The sequence below is a fragment of the Coregonus lavaretus genome (genome assembly GCF_964263955.1).
Source record: "Coregonus lavaretus genome assembly, chromosome: 27".
Taxonomy (NCBI): Eukaryota; Metazoa; Chordata; class Actinopteri; order Salmoniformes; family Salmonidae; genus Coregonus; species Coregonus lavaretus.
The window spans coordinates 28,004,727-28,029,037 of NC_140014.1; the positions used below are offsets into that span (position 1 = coordinate 28,004,727).

Here is a 24,311-nt window from a genome sequence, read left to right on the forward strand (position 1 = left end):
ATTGTGGTTAAATTCAAATATACTAATTGACAAAAAAACTTACTTTTTTGACAATGTTTAAAAAAGGTATAATCTTCGTAAATGATATCATCGGTAGGACTGGTGGAGTTATGTCGCACATGCAGCTAGCAAAAACATATGGAAATGTCTGCTCTACCCAAAATTACAACCAAATAATTGCAGCCTTACCGCAAAAGTGGAAGAGGAAAGTGGAAGGTGGAGAAAGTAAGGAACTTGTCTGTCGGCCTTGCATTAAAGAACATAATTGGTTAAGGAAAACTGTGATAAATAAAACATTATATCAGTTTCACTTAAGGACCAAAGGATTGACAGCCGTCCCATATAGATTGCAAAATAGTTGGGAAGAGATTTTTGACGTACCGATCCCATGGCATAGTGTTTATGAACTGACACGCAAAACGACACCGGATTCAAAATTAGAACCTTTCAATTTAAATTATTATATAAAATGCTTGCTACCAATAGAATGTTATATATATGGGGGATACAATCTTCCCAGCTCTGCAGATTTTGCTGTGAAGAGAGAATCATTAGATCATTTGTTTTGGTTCTGTCCATTTGTAGCTTGTTTTTGGACACAGGTCCAGGAATGGCTAAAGGATTGCAATATTTACCTGGAGCTAACCTTGCAGATAGCATTACTGGGTGATCTGAAAAGTCCTAGTCAATCGATCAATAATATAATAATACTTTTAGCAAAAATGTTTATTTTTAATTCACAATCTGTAGAAGCAATGAGAATAGAAAGGTTCAGAACTTTTGTAAAACATCACAGTACGGTTGAAATATACAGTCAGGAAAAAAAGTATTTAGTCAGCCACCAATTGTGCAAGTTCTCCCACTTAAAAAGATGAGAGAGGCCTGTAATTCTCATCATAGGTACACGTCAACTATGACAGACAAATTGAGAATCCATAAAATCACATTGTAGGATTTTTTATGAATTTATTTGCAAATTATGGTGGAAAATAAGTATTTGGTCACCTACAAACAAGCAAGATTTCTGGCTCTCACAGACCTGTAACTTATTCTTTAAGAGGCTCCTCTGTCCTCCACTCGTTACCTGTATTAATGGCACCTGTTTGAACTTGTTATCAGTATAAAAGACACCTGTCCACAACCTCAAACAGTCACACTCCAAACTCCACTATGGCCAAGACCAAAGAGCTGTCAAAGGACACCAGGAAACAAAATTGTAGACCTGCACCAGGCTGGGAAGACTGAATCTGCAATAGGTAAGCAGCTTGGTTTGAAGAAATCAACTGTGGGAGCAATTATTAGGAAATGGAAGACATACAAGACCACTGATAATCTCCCTCGATCTGGGGCTCCACGCAAGATCTCACCCCGTGGGGTCAAAATGATCACAAGAACGGTGAGCAAAAATCCCAGAACCACACGGGGGGACCTAGTGAATGACCTGCAGAGAGCTGGGACCAAAGTAACAAAGCCTACCATCAGTAACACACTACGCCGCCAGGGACTCAAATCCTGCAGTGCCAGACGTGTCCCCCTGCTTAAGCCAGTACATGTCCAGGCCCGTCTGAAGTTTGCTAGAGTGCATTTGGATGATCCAGAAGAGGATTGGGAGAATGTCATATGGTCAGATGAAACCAAGATATAACTTTTTGGTAAAAACTCAACTCGTCATGTTTGGAGGACAAAGAATGCTGAGTTGCATCCAAAGAACGCCATACATACTGTGAAGCATGGGGGTGGAAACATCATGCTTTGGGGCTGTTTTTCTGCAAAGGGACCAGGACGACTGATCCGTGTAGAGGAAAGAGTGAATGGGGCCATGTATCGTGAGATTTTGAGTGAAAACCTCCTTCCATCAGCAAGGGCATTGAAGATGAAACGTGGCTGGGTCTTTCAGCATGACAATGAACCCAAACACACCGCCCGGGCAATGAAGGAGTGGCTTCGTAAGAAGCATTAAGGTCCTGGAGTGGCCTAGCCAGTCTCCAGATCTCAACCCCATAGAAAATCTTTGGAGGGAGTTGAAAGTCTGTGTTGCCCAGCGACAGCCCCAAAACATCACTGCTCTAGAGGAGATCTGCATGGAGGAATGGGCCAAAATACCAGCAACAGTGTGTGAAAACCTTGTGAAGACTTACAGAAAACATTTGACCTGTGTCATTGCCAACAAAGGGTATATAACAAAGTATTGAGAAACTTTTGTTATTGACCAAATACTTATTTTCCACCATAATTTGCAAATAAATTCATTAAAAATCCTACAATGTGATTTTCTGGAGAAAAAAAATCTCATTTTGTCTGTCATAGTTGACGTGTACCTATGATGAAAATTACAGGCCTCTCTCATCTTTTTAAGTGGGAGAACTTGCACAATTGGTGGCTGACTAAATAAGTTTTTTCCCCACTGTATATGGCAAATAGAAATCCTATATGGATGGTGTTAAGAGATAGATGGGAGGTATTGAATGGAGTTGAAGGATGGGACTAATAACAAATAACAACAAATAATAACAAGATAACTAATAATGTAAGCATACTGTGTCCATAATAAGTATATAGGTTGTATGTTGGGAGCTTTTGGGAAAGAGCAGTTAGAAAGATATGGCATATAGAAGTAAACCGGATGGACATCGTGAAAATGATCGGAGAGGTTGAGAGTAGAAGAAGTTCAGGAGCAAAAACAAATAAAATATAATTATTGTAAAATTGAATGTGTCCATAAGGTGTAGATAGTAAGTATAGGCTGGAAGTAGAGGCCTGAGCATTGTTGTTCACTAATTTACCCCAAGTAGGGAAAGGATGGCGGGGTTGAAAAGTAATAAAGGGGAGTATATATATAAAAAACGTGGGGGATTGGAAGTGATGCAGACAATTACATTGATAGAAGTTACAATCTATCTGCAATATTAAGCTGATCTACCCCCCCCCCCCCCCCCCAAAAAAAAAACTGCCTTCCTAAGACTTTTCACACCTTCTTTAGCCCCCCCAGCCCATTCAATTTGTTGGCTGATCATTCCTCTCAAAAGCAGCTCCCTCATTGTCCCTAAACAATACGCTAGCATGTCCCATTCAATTGATACCTTTAACAACAAAGGCATGTTGTCCTACATCCCTTCCACAAAAAGTGTAAAATGCTCATATCACAACCATGTCTTTCCAGGAGACGTGCAGCACCAGCAAATCTTCTGCAAGAGGACCAAACAATTGGTGGTTAAGAAGCCCTACACCACTTTCGGGCAGAGTCTCATCCAGCTGGCCGTTCACCGCAGACAGGACCAGCCCATCGCTATAGGCACAAAGAGTCCACTTCCCCAGCCCACCATGCCGAACACAATTGCCAGCTTACCGAAGCTGGATAAATGACTATGGCTGCGTTTACACAGGCAGCCCAATTCTGATCTTTGTTTCACTAATTGGTCTTTCGACCAATCAGATCAGTTCTGAAAATGATCTAATGCAATTAAGACCAATTAGTGTTGAAAGAATATCAGAATAAGGCTGCCTGTGTAAACGCAGCCAGTGTGGCTCAGCATAAGACCATGTACAATGCATTCCACTAATTACAGTCTCAAGTCTTCTTGTGTATGATGCTACAAGCTTGGCACACCTGTATTTGAAGAGTTTCTCCCATTCTTCTCTGCAGATCCTCTCAAGCTCTGTCAGGTTGGATGGGGAGCGTCGCTGCACAGCTATTTTCAGGTCTCTCCAGAGATGTTCGATCGGGTTCAAGTCCAGGCTCTGGCTGGGCCACACAAGGACATTGAGACATGTCCCAAAGCCACTCCTGCGTTGTCTTGGCTGTATGCTTAGGGTCGTTGTCCTGTTGGAAGGTGAATCTTCACCCCGCTCTGGAACAGGTTTTCATCAAGGATCTCTCTGTACTTTTCTCCGTTCATCTTTCCCTCGAACCTGACTAGTCTCCCAGTCCCTGCCGCTGAAAAACATCCCCACAGCATGATGCTGCCAACACCAAGCTTCACCGTAGGGATGGTGCTAGGTTTCCTCCAGGCGTGACGCTTGGCATTCAGGCCAAAGAGTTCAATCTTTGTTTCATCAGACCAGAGAATCTTGTTTGTCATGGTCTGAGTCCTTTAGGTTCCTTTTGGCAAACTCCAAGCGGGCTGTCATGTGCCTTTTACTGAGGAGTGGCTTCCATCTGGCCACTACCATAAAGGCCTGATTGGTGGAGTGCTGCAGAGATGGTTGTCCTTCTGGAAGGTTCTCCGATCTCCACAGAGGACCTCATGGCTTGGTTTTTGCTCTGACATGCACTGTTAACTGTGGGACCTTATATAGACAGGTGTGTGCCTTTCCAAATCATTTTCAATCAATTGAATTTACCATAGGTGGACTCCAATTAAGTTGTAGAAACATTTCAAGGATGATCAATGGAAACAGGATCCACCTGAGCTCAATTTCAAGTCTCATAGCAAAGGGTCTGAATACTTATCTAAATAAATTTCTAAAAAACGGTTTTCGCTTTGTCATTATGGGGTATTGTGGGTAGATTTTAGGAAAATAATTAATTTAATCAATTTTAGAATAAGGCTGTAACGTAACAAAATGTGGAAAAAGTCAAGGGGTCTGAATACTTTCCGAATGCACTGTAGAAGAGGTCTCCCCAACCCTGTTCCTGGAGAGCTACCCTCCTGTAGGTTCACTCCAACCCCAGTTGTAACTAACCTGGTTCAGTTTATCAACATGCTAATTATTAAAATAATGTGTTCTAGATTAAGGTTGGAGTGAAAACCTACAGGACAGTAGTGCTCCACAAACTGGGTTGAAGAGCCCTGATGTAGAACCACTAGAAATAAATATGGATATTTTCTAGCAATTTTGAAATGTGTCTGCCCTTATGGATTCGCAGAAGATATTTATATAATTTGTACAGGGTTCTGTAGTTTCAAACAGCTGCTAGACATTTAGATATCCAAAGAATGTTTGTCAAATTCTAAAATACAAGGGAGTGTACACTATTTAATGCTAACTCAAGAAAACTGAGTACTCAACAAGAATGTTATATGGTAAAAGTAATTTATGAGACTCCTGTTTCCTCTAATCGAGGACGAAGACTGCATCGCTAAGGTTGGTCGAAGATTCTCTGTGCTTGTTACGCCTTGTACTAACACACTGTAACCAGTTGCTGAAGTGTCAGACAAAGGAAAAACACCCTCCAAAATGAAGGGCTGCCCCAGTGTCTCGCAGTATCTTCACCGGCTGCTTAACAGCATCGCCACTCTGCAGAGACACGAACCCGTCTGAAACAAAGTGTTCAAACACATCTGCCCAAAATCTTGTTTGGGAGATACACCAATCCCAACCACAAACTTAATGAGCTGGAGTGCTCCCACGTGAAGAAACTGCCTTTTCTCTCTCTCATTTTTCTGTTTCAACTTAGGAGAGAGACAATGTGTCCTTTCTCACGGCAGTAATGACAAACTGGCGGATTCGAAAAACCAAGCCAATCTTTATCTTTGGGCACTGTAGAAATGGACGGAAACCTTGTAGTAGGAGGTGACTTCTCTGGATTGCTTTTTCGCAGGGATAACTACTGGGTGCTTTGTGAAGGAAGTTTTATGTGTCAACAAACGCATCTGCAAGAACTGCATCTTTCTCAAGAGTGAGATTCTTGTGCTCATAAATGCAGGTAGCAACCCTTTCGTGAAGGCAATTCTTAAACTGCTCGAGAAGTATGAGTGTCTTTAAATCCTCAAGGTCCTCTTGAGAACCACACCACTGATCAAAAATAAATGCTTGTTCCGTTGCGAACTCAACATGCCTTTGTGACTCTGTCTTTTGTAATTTACGGAACTGTTGTCTGTATGCCTCTGGGACCAACTCGTAAGCCCGAAGGATAGAAGCTTTAGGTGTCATAATCTAAACTCTGGTCAAGAGATAAAGCAGCGTACACTTTTTGAGCTTTTCCCACAAGAACACTTTGGAGAAGCAGTGACCAAATATCTCACGGCCATTTTAGGGATGTAGCAATCTGCTCAAACAGAGTAAAATATACATCCACCTCTTTTTCATTTAAAGGCGGTACAAGTCGGCTGTTCCGACCAAGATCAAACTCTGTTGAGGGTGCAGGATGGCCAGAATGGATTCGGAGTGCTTCCAGATCTATTGTTCTTAATCAAATGGCATGCTCACGTTCCTGTTCCCTTTCCTTGTGCTCTAATTTCTGTTCCTCCAATCTCTCCTCATGTTCTCTTTCCTATTCCTTGTGCTCAAGCTCTAATTTCTGTTGTTCCCATTTTGCCTTTAGTTCTAACTCTCGCAGTTGCACGTCTACAGGACTCATCCTACTACCCGTAGGAACCTTTTCATCAACCCCCCTCTCCAGAAGGATTTCCTCCTTTGACTTCTGCTTTTGGATCGCCAGATGCCACCTTGATGACATAATGCTTTGCAATGAGCAGATTCGCCTTTGTACATTTATCTAGAATCTCCCATGTTGGGGTTTCCACAAATGCTGCCAACTTAAAGTCCATGGCTTTGTTTTATTAGCCTGTGTTTTTATGCAACTTTCAAAATTATTCCCCCAATCTTATAACCCCTCAGGTGGATATCAATGACAGAAACTCTACCACAAAAGTGTCTTCTGAACACTCAAATATCTGGACACAGCAGAGCTTCAGAGTAGGTGATTAGAGCAACTACCATACTCATGGGAAACAAAAGATGAGTCACTGACAACAACCAAAACGAAACAGGAGGGGTTTTAGGAGGGGTTCTAAAAGACAAGCATGGGGGTGTCCACTGAAAGTTGCATAGCAACAACAACTGGGACCTAAAAGACACCCACCATGAGCTCCCACAAAATGTGCCCACTAAGAGGCAAAAAAATGAAAAACCCAAACCTAAAGCCAGGAAGCAAACCAAAAAGGTGGAGCAAAACAAAACCAGGGAAATCAGATAAAGGATTGTTTGTCTGGAAATCAAAATAGGGAGAGCCAACTGAATGTGTTAACCCTCCGCATCTATCAAGACAACTGGAGCACTGCGCCAGCCACTCTTAAATAGCACCTGGGCCAGCACAGGTGAAACACATACTGACTAACGAGTTCACACCAATCGGTGCACCCTACGTACTAAAGTGCTATACGTGCTAAAGTCCAACCTCAAAACATAAACGGAAAAACCAAAACCTGTAACAGTGTTACACCAAACAGTACCTATTCTGTAACTCCCAGTAATGGATACCAAAAACCTTTGGTTAAATCACATTATCTGGTGTAACAATCTGTAGCTAACATAACTGGTGATCAGCAGATGATGTGAGAGGTGGTCATGATGAAATTGCCATTCCAAAGAAACAAAGTTCAGGGAATGCTTGTAAAGCTGTGGGAGGAGTGTTGTCATGATCAAACTGCCATTCAGCTCCTCATGAGTCATCTGCTTGAAATCCAGCATAATGTCTAATCCCTCAAGAGGGATACAGTTCACGGGATACAGTTATGCTACAATGACACACGCAGGCAAAGGGATAATTTTTCTGTATCTAGAATACCACTGCAGGAAGAAGCCCAGGCATCACACAGTATTGTCTGTAAGAAAAAACTAAAACAATTATAATCTATTGTAGTTTGAACAACAGTTGAACCGTGCCAGCATAACATCAACATTATGGTAGAATAGTTGAACATGCATACATGCGCACAGAGATTACGTTTAAAACAATATCTAACCTAATAGAACAAAATATGGCATAACCCTCAACAAAAAAGTGATGGGCTACTTTCTGCACACGCCATTGTCAGTGTGAACCGGAGTGACTTGACACAACGCTGGCCAAACAAGATGTAGCTACAAACAAAACTGAGTTAAATGGTTCCAGTCTGCCGTGAAGCATTCATCCATGTATACTGGTAAGAGTCTAGCTACATTTTCAGATATTATAAGTTTCTAATTTTGACAAAGTCGTTTTCATTGCAAGTTAATGCTGGCTCGCTAGCTAACGTTACGTGTATGATCTGTGTAGTAATATTATTTGAATCGGAAAACCATTTGCATTGCTAGTTATAGCCTAATGTTAGCTAGCTAACATTGAACCTAGTTGGTTAGCTTTAGCTACCTGCAGATTCATACTACAGCTATGACAATGTTTGTATTGGTAGTAGTATGAGTTGGGATTATGCCGGTTCATTGTGTAGCGAGCTAGCTAGCTAGCTACATGTCTAAACAAAAGACTAAAGTTAGCCAGGTGTGTCTGGTGTTGATTAAGGCCATCTATTGTATTTCATGAATGTGTACATGTCTAGACAATAGTGACCCATCCACTTAACTAGATGTGGCTGGGGGGTGGTTATAGCATTTCCTTCACATGACCCATCAATTTAGTGTGTTGGGTAAGCGTCATCTAATAATTATAAAAAAATATATAAAATATTTTCATCTGGACACTTTGTTTTTGATATTGCAATTAGGCAAGTAACCATTTCACTGTACTGTTTAAACCTTCTGTATCATGTGCATGTGACAAATAAACTTAGATTTGATATAGTGTGTGTTTACCAGAGATGATAATGTGAAGAACCACATGACCTGCACCAATGTGAGATTAGGATATAGGCCAAGGCCTAGATAAAGTGTATTTTACCTGAAGTTTTTCCTTATTGTAGGCTACTACCTTTACCACTTGTAGCCTTGAAATATGTGGTTGTTTACTAAACTACTCACTATGTTTAGCACATGGCCTCACATGTGAATCCTTAAAGGGATGGGTGGGGCTAATGCTTAAGAGGGTGTGAACGATGCTGAATGGGTGTAGACAAAGAAGAGCTTTCCAATAGATGTACCAAAACATCCAAAGGCAATTTTCTCAAAAGTGGGGTTTCAAGTTTATCAACTTTCAAATCAGAATTACTTTCCCATTGTTCCTCAACTGCAGTGTATGATATGCAGAGCTAGAAAATTGTATCTCTACTGTAAAAAACACTTTCAAATGTTGCTACATATGACCGAATCGAGGCAGTCGGTCACATTAATTATCCTAACCTGCTATGAAAAAGTAATTTAGGTCGTTGCTATACCTCCTCGAGTCAGAACCCATCCCAGCTATCCGACAGTTACGGATGTTAGGAGAGTAACGTTACAACTACCAATTTGATGTCCACAACATAAGCAGAGATTGCAGTTATTTTAGCGCAAGTGTTATTTAGACACTCATATAAAGCACTACAAAATATAATTTGCTTATAGTTACCTGTGTGACATATTCTGCATTGATTTGGGACACAGAGTCATCTAATAATTATAAAAAAAATATATAAAAGACGCTTTCTTCGCATGTGTTTGATTCTCCATGTATGTCTTTAGCTGGCTAGCTTAAAAATGGGAACTGTATGTTAACAATAAGATGGCACCTATTCCAATGACATTGCTCCTTTAACACATTAGCATGTTAGCTACATTTGGACGAGTTAGCTAAGTTGCAACTGAAGAAGTTGACTTCACAGTACAGCTAGCTAGCAAATAATAAGCCAATACTAACGTTAGCTACAGTACTAGCTAGCTAGTATCTGTTGTTAGCCAACTTGCTGGCAATGGTAGCAACTAATATTAGCTAATAAAACAATCAATTGCTTGATTATTTTGTAAATGGCTATCAACAAAGCGAAATAATTGTAGAAACTAAACTTGGTGTTTCAAAACATCTGTGAGATTCCCGCTACGCATGTACACAAGGAAAACGCATTATGTGCTACACATTTCCGGTTCGCTATGTTTAGATTCCTAGTGAAACAAGGGGTGTAATATAATGGTTCCTACTAGTGTTGCGCAGGTTGACTCACAACCCGCGGACGGGTTTAGAGTAATTAAACATTGTTTGGCAGAAGTACGGATTGAATAAAGAGAAACAATACCTTTAAAAATCCAGAAATGTATAATTATTCAGCAATTTATCCACGCTACATTGAGGTTCTTCTTTCATTACTGTAGGCTATCTGGTATTACTGCATATGCCTACATTTTACGGTTTAACTGTACGCGCGCCAAATAGCCTACACAGCCAATCGACAAATAATGCTTTTGGGAACGGGCAGAAAAAGTTCAATCCACGGAGGCAAAAGTGACATTGTCGAAGTTTAATTCAATAAGACAAAAGCTGCGAAAGTAGAGTTGAAAATAAAGAGTAGGGAGGGGCAGAAAAGTAATGTTTGATAAAGATTTGGTGAAGTGGTAAAAGAGGATGATAGCAGTGCCGGCTATGTTACGTGTGATGATTGTGAGGCTCTATACAAATTCGACAGTCACAAGACGGGACTTCAAATAGGCCTATGGCATGTCAAGGGAACTGTAGCCTTCTGTTTAGATAGGTTAAATGGAAACTGAATTCTGGACATTGACTAACCAGAATAACTTAATGTTTTTTTATGGCAAACTCCAAAGTCCTCTGATAATACTCGTCCCGTGCGAATCGATATCCCTGTGTTTTGAGAGAAATGTCTGAGTTTGACAGGTGTTGCTCGCGGTTTGAGCAAGAAAACAATAACTGATTAGATAAATTGAACAAAGTGCTGCGCATAGCCTATATATGAAGTGTCTACATGTATCGACGTTCACAGTGAATGCTTTTGTTCATACGTTTTGTGGCGAATGAATTGAACATCGCCAAATGCATCATAAAAAAATATTGCGCCTATTTAATGCAACCCTTGCTGTTAATAGATCGCAAAGCAGCATACAATTGAGCTAAACTTTTGGATCAAGTTCACTTTCTCATCCATAGCCTAAAAACGCATATCAAGTGCAAGTTAGCTGTTTAGCTCACATCTGAAGGCTGGGGGGCATTTAGGACGTATTCTACTGCGGATAGCTAAAATATCCGAATGATTATGATCACACTTCCTCAATTCAAATAATATGGCGACACTATAGCAAAAAATGGTTTGGTGTGGTTTAAAACTTGCGAACCAAGCTCGAGTTATCAGTGTAGCCTGTTATCGCCTGGATTTATATAGGCTATAGGCTTCAGTCATAACTGTCAATTTATAAAAGAAAAAAAAAAGAATGACAGGGGGCTGTTTAGAAAAAAATTATCCCGTCCTAATCGTCCTCTGGAATAACCAACACAACACAACAACGGACATTCTGGGGTAATAAATACATCACCAACTTTCAACTTTCTCTTGTAATACTAGTCCCGTGCGAATAGGGCTATAGCCTTAATAATAACTCCTGCAGAATTAAGCATTTTTTGCAGCAAAATGATACACCGAATTTAGGCAATATTTGGACTTGGGAACAGGAGTGGAGAAATATGATTTCTTTCTATCTGCATCTTGAGAAAATGCAATGCTCAGTTAGATGCATCTGTTGAGATGCTGTCTTCATCATAAAATCGTCCTAAAAGCTGATCGTGTTTCAACCACGTCAAATATGTATCGAAGCCGAACGGAAATCTTATCAGAAACAAGTTGGGTCGTTTTCAAAGCTTTCTTTTTCGTTACAACCGGTCAAACTGATGTCATTTGGACATTTTGAACAGAAAATCTTTCCTGTTTTTTTTTGCTTTATTGTCTTTGCTCCGCGAAAGATGACAGAGGAAACTTTACCAATGTTAACTAGATTGAAGCGTTCATTCTATCGATCTATTACATTATTCTATTGAGAAAAGGTTTATATAGTCTTCTAGGGTAACATAATGACAAAGAGAAGCTACATGTATTTAATTATAGACAAGTAGACTAACAAATTGCATACCAAAATTTCGGAAATTATAAGCAGAAACATATCTATATCAGGCAACAACAACAAAAAATCCAGAAGCCCGTCAAAAAAATTATTATTCAGTGTTTGACCGTAGCCTATAGCGCATTTTCTATATTTGCGGGTTAGGGTTGGGTGCAGGTCTCAGATTTTCACTTTATCACATTAGTGGGGGGGTTGCGGATGGGTTATTAGCAATTGCGGGCAAGGTGCGCGTGAACAAACAGCTGATCCGCGCACCACTAGTTCCTACACAGTAAGCAATTCCATTATTCTGTCAGTATATTCCAAAATATTTTACAGTTTGGTGATATTTCTATAATATCTATGGTTTTCATTATAGTTATTATTTCTAAACAATATGAGACATTATAGTGATACGATATGAGAGAACATAAATGTAGTACCCTATCAAAAAAGATAGCTAGCATGTTAATGATTCAAGTAACCAGTTATGATGAACTGTCAAGTAGAATTTTGCATAACTCAATTGACTAATCTCAAGATAAAATCGCAGAGAAATACTTTTATTTATACATTTATTTGTTCTGAACATGTCACAAAGACTTGGATTAATAACAGCAAATTATGGCAGTTATGCAGGTGATAAATAACCTATAAATAACAAGCACATTGTTATATGATTCCATAAATGGCATGGCTACACAACAATAATTTCACAATAATTTCAATTACAACACAAGGCAGTTTATTAAATCATTCATATGGTAATTTTGTCCTTTCTGAATGGTGATGTGGGCATACTAAACTAAACAGAGAAAATATGAGAAATAAATCATATTAGATATAGGTCGATAAAAACAGAACAATCTGTTTAGGCCGTGTCTTATTTGTGTGTGCGCTGGTGTGTTTTTAGATGAGACGCTTGTGTGAAAGTCTTCTCACACACTTTACACTGGAATGGCCTCTCACCTGTGTGGGTGACATAATGTCTCTGGAGTTTGGAAGGAGTCTTGAAATCCTTGAAACAAATTGCACACCGATATGTGCTTGACTGAGTAACCTCAATTTGATTTCTTGAGACACATTTATGGAGCTGAAGATCAGTTTCTGTTTCAAAAGATGTGATGCATGTGTCACACTGAAATGACCTGTGAATTGGTTCACCCCAGTAATGATCAAGCCTCTCATTTTGGATAACATTATGACTGCTATTATCTGCTATGACTTGATTGGTTATAAATTCCATTTGCATGTGACCCCCCACTTCCTGTTGCAATGAATTCTGACCTGTCATCTCATTGTTTAGGGCATGTCTGTGAACAATAAGATGAGTAGCAAGTTCAGATTGGGACAAGAAATGACTGTGACACTCAGTGCACCAATAGTCCTCGCTTTGTCTACTCCCAGATTCCATATTATCATCTGCTAGGCCTATGTCTTGTATTGCCACAAAGCTTAGGTCTCTTGTCTCTGAAGAATGACCTAAACCCTCATCAGTGACTGAGCAGTGATCAGAACTGTCTTTGTAGGACTGTGGCATGTCTCTCAGTGTCTTTCCTTGAGCAGAGGCAAGAGTTTCATGGTCAGGGTCCCTAAATGTGCTGTTATCCTGGACATCACTACATGTTTTATTCTCATGTGTTCGTCGTTCATGACTTCTCAAGTGGCAAGGCTGTCTGAAGGTTTTAGTGCATAAACTGCATTTGAATGGTCTTATCCCAGTGTGTATGAGAAAGTGTCTAGATAGTTTTGATGGAGTGTCAAAGCCCTTCTGGCAAATCGTGCACAGGTGTGCTTTTCTTTTAGCACAGGTCACTTTGTTTGGTATGGATTGTTTAGAAGTGTTGTTAATGTTGTCCCGTTGTACCTTTGGTTGATTATTACAGGTATCCTCAAAATTGTCCTGGAATGGTCTCCATTCATTCACACCATTTGAATGGAATGGCTCTGCTTTCATAGAACTCGCCACAGGAACTTGAACACAGACTTTAGGGTACTGAAGTTGTTGCGGCCTTCTTACTTTCATTCTATTTCCCTGTCGAGAGGCAGGTCTGAAGGGTCTCCACTTGTGAGTTCCCTCGTGGACTTTCAGGTGTGTGGCCTGTCTGAATGTTTTTCCACATGCCAGGCATTGGAATGGTCTTAAGCCAGTGTGTACAAGGTTATGTCTTTGTAGTTTAGAGGCAGATGGGAAATATTTGAAACATAGCAAACACTGGTGTTTGGTATGACTTGCACTCCCCACAGAGATCGCGTCAGCGCCTTTCAAAGCCAATTCAGGACCTGTACTCAGGAATGGGGCATCATTAACTTTTCCTGTTGAAGGCTTTGCTTGATTTTTCAATTGCAAGTGGCCACTTTGATTCAGTGTTGTTTCTGGTGGCATTTGGAGAGGGAGCTGAGGCTTGGATAGGGAGGATGTTGAATGCTGAAACCAATGCATTTTACTATTGCTTTCATTGTGTCCACAAGCAAAAGTACTACCTTGACCTGACTGTCTCTCTGTAGGGGAGTTGAGGTGAATGTTCCTATCAGAATTGTGCTTTTCAGGAAGCTTTCCCTGAAATTGGACACCCACTGGAGATTCTCTGTGTTCAGTAATTCGACGTGATGGAGGTCTAGAACGTGGAGCATATCTTTGCTTGCCATTTTTGGCCCACAGATGAGTGCGGGAGTGGATCCTCAAATGTGTTGGCTGGCGAAATCGCTTCCCACACGTGTGGCACCCAAAGGGTCTCTGACCAGTATGGGTCAACATATGCCTCTGCAGTTTGGATGGAGAAGGGAAACTTTTAAGGCATGCAAGACACTGATGGTTAAGTTGCTGATTCTTCGTTTTCTGGCTGATCTTCTTACATTGGCTGCTGGTTTGACCAGATATCGGCGTCTTCAGGTGAGATGTTGCAGTTGATTCAGGTTCCTGCAGAGTGGAAACTGGAAAGTCTTTATCATCTTTCACATTCGGCTTCCAGTGCTCTGGTTTAACAATAATATCGAGGTCAAGAGCTTTCGAATCATTAGGCTCTGGAGAAGTCATCCCTTTGTCTGAATTTTGGTAAGCATGTTCAGTCTTCGACACATCCCTTGGATCATCCAACTGACTTGTGTTCTTAGATTCATCTTGGTTCTTATGACTGACTTGGTGCCTCTTCAAATGGGTCAAAAGACGGAAGGTTCTGCCGCAGACACGGCACTGAAAGGGTCTTACTTCTTTATGCATCATGTAATGCTGCCTGTGTCTAATTGAACTGCAGAATGTCTTTGAGCAAATGCTACACTGAAATTGACTGGTACCACTAGCATTTGGCTCTACTTTGACAGGAAGTGAAGACTTTGTTTCTAACTTGTCCAGGTGCTGCGGGGCACCAACGCTTATTTCACACTGTAGCTCCATCTCTATATTTGTGTTCTTAGCATCTATTCGCTTTTCTTTTTGTTTGGTACACACACTATGGAGATTTGATTTATTATGCGAGGCATATAGGTGGGTTTTCAGGTGTGACACCTGCCTGAATGTTTTCCCGCAGTCCTCACAGGAAAAAGGCTTCTGGCCAGTGTGAGTAAGAAAATGACGCTTTAGTTTGGATGGAGAACAGAATGTTTTTGAACAGGTTGGACATTCGTGGTTCACCCTCATTCTACCTCTGGAAGAGCTCTGCTGAGACCCAAGCATGGGGATAGACTTAGAAAATCCAGTAGGCCTGTGTTCATGTATTTGAGAGTGCATTTTCAAATGGGCCCTTAGTCTGAAGGCCTTACCACAAATGTTACACTCAAAAGGTTTTGGCTGACTGTGAACTGGTAAGTGCCTCTGAAGCTGGTGAGAGGAACTAAAACACATCAGGCACACTGTACATGTGTGGACATCGTCTGTGTGCCATGCACTGTTCTCCATTCCATCAGAGCCAATCATGTTATCTTGCAGTAAATCTGTGAAGAAATGGCCTCCTGGCTGGGTGTTTTGTTGGCTGCTAAATAAACCATTATCAGCAGGTGGGATAAGTTCAGGTTGCAGTTTCATCTCTGAGGCTGTAGTGTACGTCTCTGGTGGTGTCCTCTGCATGGTCCCATCTCTTTGAAAATATGCTGTAGGCAACAGTGGGGTATCTGTAATTAAATCATGTCCAGATTTCTCAAGAGATGGTTCAAAGTTTGTAGGTACTGGTATGGTATGTTGCAAACTGTCTGTGGGTGGACTCCAATTGTGGTAATTCCCTGTGTGGGTCTCGGAGTGCTTCTTTAAATGTACAGATTGTCTAAAGTCTTTGCCACAAACCAAACAGGTAAAAGGCTTCTGGCCTGTGTGTATTAGATAGTGTCTCTGGAGTTTAGAGGCACTCGGGAAACCTTTACAACAAACGGAGCACTGATGCATTGTTGCCTTCTTCGTTCCTGTGATGTTCCACAAACGCTTGATGATTCTCCTTCATTGAGCAATCTAGAAAAAAACATAAAATATGTTTAAATACAATGTTGATGTGGGTACATACACATAGAAAATGAGTAAAGTATAATTAATTGAATCAATCTCACAACAACAGCATTCTTCAACCTAGCATGAGCAACAACAACAAAACATACATTCATAGCTCTTTTAGAGCGATCTTGTAATAAAAGATGTCACCTGATCAATAAAACTCCCTATATGTAACATAAAATAGGCCTAACTTGAGACGTAGCTGGTTTCATATTACGGGATAGCTAGCTAACGTTACATTCATAGCTATAAATAAATCAAACTTCTAAGCAACATAAAATAGGCCTAACTTGTAGTCAACACATATTAGGACTGAGTTAGCTAGCTAACGTTACATTCAAGCTAGAATGACAAACTGAAAAGGATAGCGTTAGCTTGCTAGCATAGCTAGCTAGCTAACCTTACCTAATGTTTAATTTGACAGTTTCACCATAATAAATGTATAAAATAGTCACCATGCACGAGTCCAGCTGACTGTTATGCTCAAGAATGAGAAATACAAGTACAATTGATGCTAGTGCGGTACAAAAAACGACGATAATTTGCGATTACGTAGAAACAATGTTCCAAATAAACAACAACTGTGTCCGTCTCTCAATAACGCTCAGACGGAATCAGTATGACTTATTTCAGGTTCCCCACTTCTGTCCTGACGTCTACTGTAATGGCAGTATCTATCTACAGTTGAAGTCGGAAGTTTACGTACACCTTCGCCAAATACATTTAAACTCAGTTTTTCACAATTCCTGACATTTAATCCTAGTAAAAATGTTTTAGGTCAGATAGGATCACCACTTTATTTTAAGAATGTGAAATGTCAGAGTAATAGTAGAGAGAATGATTTATTTCAGCTTTTATTTATTTCATCACATTCCCAGTGGGTCAGAAGTTTACATACACTAAATTAATATTTGGTATCATTGCCTTGAAATTGTTTAACTTGGGTCAAACGTTTTGGGTAGCCTTCCACAAGCTTCCCACAATAAGTTGGGTGAATTTTGGCCCATTCCTCCTGACAGAGCTGGTGTAACTGGGTCAGGTTTGTAGGCCTCCTTGCTCACACACACTTTTTCAGTTCTGCCCACACATTTTCTATAAGATTGAGGTCAGGGCTTTGTGATGGTCACTCCAATACCTTGACTTTGTTGTCCTTAAAACATTTTTCCACAACTTGCTTGGGGTCATTGTCCATTTGGAAGACCCATTTGTCTTGAGATGTTGCTTCAATATATCCACATAATTTTCCTTCCTCATGATGCCATCTATTTTGTGAAGTGCACCAGTCCCTCCTGCAGCAAAGCACCCCCACAGCATGATGCTGCCACCCCGTGCTTCACGGTTGGGATGGTGTTCTTCGGCTTGCAAGCAACCCGCTTTTTCCTCCAAACATAACGATGGTCATTTTGGCCAAACAGTTCTATTTTTGTTTCATCAGACCAGAGGACATTTCTCCAAAAGGTACGATCTTTGTCCCCATGTGCAGTTGCAAACCGTAGTCAGAATTTTTTATGCCGGTTTTGGTTCTAACGCGTCTCCTTCCTGAGCGGTATGACGGCTGCGTGGTCCCATGGTGTTTATACTTGCGTACTATTGTTTGTACAGATGAACGTGGTACCTTCAGGCGTTTGGAAATTGCTCCCAAGGATGAACCAGACTTTCTTTTCAGAGGTCTTGGCTGATTTCTTTTGATTTTCCCATGATGTCAAGCGAAGAGGCACTGAGTTTGAAGGTAGACCTTGAAATACATCCACAGGTACACCTCCAATTGACTCAAATTATGTCAATTAGCCTATCAGAAGCTTCTAAAGCCATGACATCATTTTCTGGAATTTTCCAAGCTGTTTAAAGGCACAGTCAACTTAGTGTATGTAAACTTCTGACCTACTGGAATAGTGATACAGTGAATTTAAGTGAAATAATCTGTCTGTAAACAATTGTTGGAAAAATTACTTGTGTCATGCACAAAGTAGATGTCCTAACCGACTTGCCAAAACTATAGTTAGTTAACAATACATTTGTGGAGTGGTTGAAAAACGAGTTTTAATGACTCCAACCTAAGTGTATGTAAACTTCCGACTTCAACTGTATGAGGTTTATCAGAGGCGCTAGAAAAAAAAAAATAATAATAAACTTTGCGGAAATCCACTACCAGCTTGTGGTGTATTGTAGTCAATGAAGTGCACAGCAAAAATACCTAAAAACGTTTTCAAAATTAAAAGTGATCACAAAATGATTATTCTAATCTTGAACTCGCTGCTGACAGATGGTTGTAATTATGTATTTCATGTGTATGTGCTAATATAGTAGCCCTATTACTTACAGCCTAGAAAGTAATTTTTATATAAATGGATAACCAAAATATGCAGGAACAGCGTCCAAACACCCCTGGTATTTCCCTTCACAGACCCAATTAGTGGGGACATTCAGACACATCCATCAAATCCATTTGTTTGGACATGGATTCACGTTTGAAAACCCACGAAACACACTTCAAAGGTGTTATTTGTAATAGGATTATGGTTGGCTTAGCACGCCAATGGTGACATGAACTCAAATTACGCAGCCTCATCTCTAGACTTAATTTTAGTGCAAATTAATATTCTATCCACAATCCAAATCTGCCCCGAACTCATTGAACTAACCTGTATATCAGGACATTGTACACTGACACAATCAGCCATAGATGTTAGAGCTGCAATCTGACCTTGTCACCTTACAGAAAGCCCTGGTTGGTTTAAAACTTGTACTTAATGCGGGCAAGACTAAATACATGTTGTTCTGTAGTTCTTGCCAGAATATTTCAGATGGACTACATGTTTATTCATTGGATGATTCTCCCATTGATCGGATTCCCACCTACAAATATCTGGGCATTTGGATTGACAAAGACTTAATCTTTAAAAACCATATGGATGAGCTAGTTGAAAAGCTAATATTTAAAGTGGGCTTCTTTTTTAGAAATAGATCTTGCCTTTCCCTAAATAGCAGGAAGCAGATTGTACAGTCAAATCCAATAAGACTTAGCTACCCTTTCCCCCTTTCTGACTAACTATATCTCTGACAGACAGGTCTTTTTTAAATAAATGTTTTACCTTTATTTCCACAGGGAGCCTTGCATTTGACAATTTACACATTTTATAGAATACAAGCAACAGTTAAAACAACCAACAGTTAAAATGTGTCACATGCCCCGAATACAACAGGTGTAGACCTTACCGTGAAATGCTTACTTACAAGCTGTCACGATCGTCGGGAACAGATGAGGACCAAGGCGCAGCGTTGCAGGCAAACATACTCTTTATTTAGCGATATTACGACAAAATAAACAAACGATAACGTGACAGTTCACGGTCTAACACAAACCAACTAGAAACAAGATCCCACAACTAATGTGGGAAAACAGCCTCTATAAGTATGGCTCCCAATCAGAGACAACCAGCCACAGCTGACACTCGTTGCCTCTGATTGGGAACCACTCTGGCCAACACAGAAATATATTACATAGATCTACACACCCTGGCTCAACATAACAGTCCCCAGAGCCAGGGTGTGACAGTACCCCCCCCTAAAGGCGCGGACTCCGACCGCGTCAACCAAACTCCACAGGGGAGGGACCGGGTGGGCACTCCGCCTAGGCGGCGGATCCGGCTCCGGGCCTGATCCCCGCTCCCTCTCCAACCCCCCAAAGTACCCCTGGTCCGGTCTGACCCCGCTGGCCGGAGCTGGACTGCACACTGGTGGAGCGGATTGCTCTAGCTCCGGCGTGAAGCATCTGATCGGTGCCGGACCAGGCACCGGTGGAACAGGCACGGGACGTGCCGGACTGACGACGCACACCACTGGCTTGGTGTGGGGAACAGGCACGGGCCGTGCCGGACTGACGACGCACACCACTGGCTTGGTGTGGGGAGCAGGAGCGGGCCGGACCGGGCTGGCGACGCGCCCCATTGGCTTGGTGCGGGGAGCAGGAGCGGGCCGGACCGGGCTGGTGACGCGCACCATTGGCTTGGTGCGGGGAGCAGGAAAGGGCCGGACCGGGCTGGCGACGCGCACCATTGGCTTGGTGCGGGGAGCAGGAAAGGGCCGGACCGGGCTGGCGACGCGCACCATTGACCTGGTGTGGAGAGCAGGAACAGAACGGGCCGGGCTGGCGACGCGCACCATTGGCCCAGTACCTCTCGCCGTGCCTCCACACTTTCCTTCCCCTTTAACACCAGTGGCCCCCGTAACCTGGCGGCCTCCTCTGTCAACCCGCTGGACCGCTCTATCGCGGCCTCCTGCTGCCCCGACGTCCACGTCGTGAGCCCCCCCCTAAAACATTTCTGGGTGTCTCTCCTCCCTGTGGACCAGGCCTCCCTAGTTCTCGCCAGACTCTCACCCCACTGCTCCAAAGTCCAACCACTCTGCTCTTCCCTTGGCTTGGCCCAGTCGAGACTCGTAATCCATTGCTCCATAGACCAGCCTCTCTGCTCTTCACTTGGCTGGGCCCAGTCGAGACTCCTACTCCACTGATCCCAGGTCCATCCTCTCTCCTCTTCACGCTGCTTGGTCCTGTCTTGGTGGGATCTTCTGTCACGATCGTCGGGAACAGATGAGGACCAAGGCGCAGCGTTGCAGGCAAACATACTCTTTATTTAGCGATATTACGACAAAATAAACAAACGATAACGTGACAGTTCACGGTCTAGCACAAACCAACTAGAAACAAGATCCCACAACTAATGTGGGAAAACAGCCTCTATAAGTATGGCTCCCAATCAGAGACAACCAGCCACAGCTGACACTCGTTGCCTCTGATTGGGAACCACTCTGGCCAACACAGAAATATATTACATAGATCTACACACCCTGGCTCAACATAACAGTCCCCAGAGCCAGGGCGTGACACAAGCCTTTAACCAACAATGCAGTTCAAGAAATAGCGTTAAGAAAATATTTACTAAATAAATAAAAAAGTAACACAAAATAACAATAACGAGGCTATATACAGGGGGTACCAGTACCAAGTCAAATGTGCGGGGGTACAGGTTAGTCGAGGTAATTTGTACATGTAGGTAGGGGTAATAAACAGAGAATAGCAGCAGTGTAAAAACAAAGGGGGGGGGGGGGGGGGGGGGGGCATTTAGTCCGGGTGGCCATTTCATCAATTGTTCAGCAGTCTTATGGTTGGGGGTAGAAACTGTTAAATAGCCTTTTGGACCTAGACTTGGCGCTCTGGTACCGCTTGCCGTGTGGTAGCAGAGAGAACAGTCTATGACGTCATCAATTGTTCAGCAGTCTTATGGCTTGGGGGTAGAAACTGTTAAATAGCCTTTTGGACCTAGACTTGGCGCTCTGGTACCGCTTGCCGTGTGGTAGCAGAGAGAACAGTCTATGACTTGGGTGACTGGGGTCTTTGACAATTTTCCTGAGAGTTCTTGAATATGATGACACCATTTATAGGAATGCAGCAGCCACTACTCTTAAACCTTTGGATGGCGTCTACCATAGCGCCCTATCTCTGGTGACAGTTGTAATATGCATCACTGCATCCTGTATCAAAAGGTTGACTGGTCCTTATTAAAATCCCGTAGGTCACTTCATTACTCCCTTTGTTTACAAAGCTCTACTGCACAAGCTTCCAACATACCTCACTTCGTTGTTTAAGTAAAAAGACATGAGTTACTGAACACGTTCGCAGGGTTCGTTAAGTCTTGAGGTTCCTCGGGTCTCCACAGAATTGTGTAGATCCGCTTTTAGTGTTAATGCGCCCACTGCTGGAACAATCTGCAGATCTCGCTGAAATTGGATGTTCTGGTGCCACTCAGGCAGTTTAGGGTATCGATTGAAGACCTGGTAGCTGAGAGATGTAGATGTTATCCAAGCCATTAGACTCATGAACAGCTAATCATGGCTACCCAGACTATTTGCATTGTCCCCCCAAACCCACCCCACCCCCTCTTTTACACTGCTGCTACTCTGTTTATTATCTATGCATAGTCACTTTAACTCTACCCACATGTACATATTACCTCAAATACCTTGACTAACCGGTGCCACCACACATCGACTCTGTACCGGTACCCTCTGTATATAGTCTCCCTACTGTTATTTTATTTTACTGCTGCTCTTTAATTATTTGTTATTTTAATTTTTACTTAACAAATTTTTTCTTAAAACTGCATTGTTGGTTATGGGCTTGTAAGTAAGCATTTCACTATAAGGTGCATGTAGCAAATAAAATTTGATTTGATCTATGATTGTATTTCAGATTTTGTGTATTTTTGTGTATTTTAACTGTTGCTTGTATTCTATAAAATGTGTAAATTGTCAAATGCAAGGCTCCCTGTGGAAATAAAGGTAAAACATTTATGAAAAAGACCTGTCTGTCAGAGATATAGTTAGTCAGAAAAGGGGAAAGGGTAGCTAAGTCTTATTGGAAATCCAATTATAGAAGTATATGTTTACCTCAGCCCAGGGTCGGACTTGGACCAGGAATGAACCAGAAATCGGCATTTCAAACACAGCAGCCCATTTTCCCCTTGAGGCCCCCACACGTCCCATTTCTTTCCTCCAGGACCCCACACCGGCCCATTTTGTTCCTTGAGGGCCCTATTATTAGCCAGATAATTATAATTTTGCGCAAAACCCCCAAGTTAGACAGGCCTACTGGGCTGAAAATGGACCAGTCCGCCCATGCCTCAGCCTCAACTTAGATGTCCCACATCCTGTAGTGTAATTAAAGATTAACTAATTAACCTACTGGCTTTCTAGCCCTGGAGCTGTCTAGAAGCTTACTGTTTACTGGCTGCACTCAGTCACCCTCGGATTAGATGTTTGACTAAATACTTTAAGAGATGCAAAAATACACAAATGAATGGACAAACAAACTGTTAATGGAATTAACAAGAAGGCCTCCAGTAAGCTCTACAAGAGCTGCTTTTTGGCTGCAATTCATATAATCAGCCATAAGAGGGCTGCATACACCACTCAATAACCTGCTTCGTCATGAAGATGTATTCAGCATCATCTATAAATCAGACTGTTACCATGGTTACTCCATGATATCAGTCTGAAAGAAGTCACTGTAAAAAATACGCAATAGTCTCTACAAGCCATAATGTTGAATAGACGTATATTTAATATTTAAACGTACCGGTTGTCCGTGCTGTTGGTCCTTTTGGCGGTAGGAAGTGGAGATAGGGTAACCACAGGAAAGTGTTGTTTACCCGACTTTTTACAGACTGGGTAGGTTATGTTGCTTGTATTTTCCATCTCCTGACCCATTTCACGTGATGCACAATATGTAAACAATAGCCGAATATAACCGAATGTTGTCGACCAAAGCGCATTCCCTCGCAATCAGCTGGAAGTGCTTGTGAAATTTGCCATCTGATTGCATTGGACAAAGTTTGGTCTGTGCTTCGGTTAAACTCATATTGTGCAAGTCGCTTGCGAATTGCGTCAGCGTTGAAAATACAAATCAGATATGCAAACCAGTGTACTGAAAGTCGGGTTAATAACACTTATCTGTGGATACATAAGGACAAAATCAGCAGACAACAGGCCAAGTACGTTCAAAGTTTATTCAACAGTCTGACTTGTGATGGGACTGTTCACAAAAAGTGAGCCTACATGTTAAAGACCAGAGAGGAGTATTCCATTCTCAGATTTGTAGAGGCTATATAAAGGAGTACATGGAAGCACCAACATGTCAGTGATAAATGTCTCATATGATGGTTGCTGGTATTCACATTTGTAAAAAAAAAAAAAAAAAAAAATGGAAGAAACACAAATAAGAACACTTTCAAAAAGATTCAAAACATGGCAATCATATAAGCCACCATGGATTTGAAACTAGAGGCCACAGTGTCTGAAGCCCCAGAGACATCCTGACACGGTCTCCACCACTGTATACCACTGCCAGGGGGAAGGAAAGCTGCGAAGCCAGTCTGGGTAGCCTGAAGGAGCTAGCACACAGTCAAAGTCCATGTGCATGGCCACAATGACAAGGGCCGCGGGGTGGTACACTGCACACAAAGGACAATGTTAGCCACTGACGACTACTAGTTTGTGTGTGGGCTGGCTGCAGGTTTCTTGAGTAGAGGATGTTTTTTTTTAACACAAAAAAGAAAATGTCACCCTGTCTTTATGAATTTTTCTGAAGATACAATGGTAA

General features: G+C 41.7%; 2 protein-coding genes across 2 annotated transcripts in view; both read right to left on the reverse strand.

Annotated features, from left to right (window-relative positions):
• The window catches only part of LOC311102654 (RNA helicase aquarius-like), a gene marked incomplete at its 5' end in the record, with an annotated part of 127,971 nt that extends 121,999 nt beyond the window's left edge, over window positions 1–5,972 (reverse strand). The window contains 1 exon segment of the mRNA XM_084144015.1: window positions 5,967–5,972. Within this exon segment, the coding sequence (XP_084000141.1) occupies window positions 5,967–5,972 (6 nt within the window).
• A 6,279-nt stretch (window positions 5,973–12,251) lies between these two features.
• Window positions 12,252–16,695, reverse strand: LOC311102666 (uncharacterized protein). Its single transcript, XM_084144030.1, has 2 exons — window positions 16,609–16,695; window positions 12,252–16,114 (listed from the first exon to the last, which is right to left on the reverse strand). The coding sequence occupies exon 2, from the start codon at window positions 16,049–16,051 to the stop codon at window positions 12,560–12,562; it is 3,492 nt and encodes a 1,163-aa protein (XP_084000156.1). The 5' UTR covers window positions 16,052–16,114; window positions 16,609–16,695; the 3' UTR covers window positions 12,252–12,559.
• Window positions 16,696–24,311: the final 7,616 nt, after the last annotated feature.

Excerpts from the sequence above, each read along its gene's own strand:
- LOC311102666 (XM_084144030.1), bottom strand. The coding sequence starts at position 16,051 with ATGCATCAGTGCTCCGTTTGTTGTAAAGGTTTCCCGAGTGCCTCTAAA.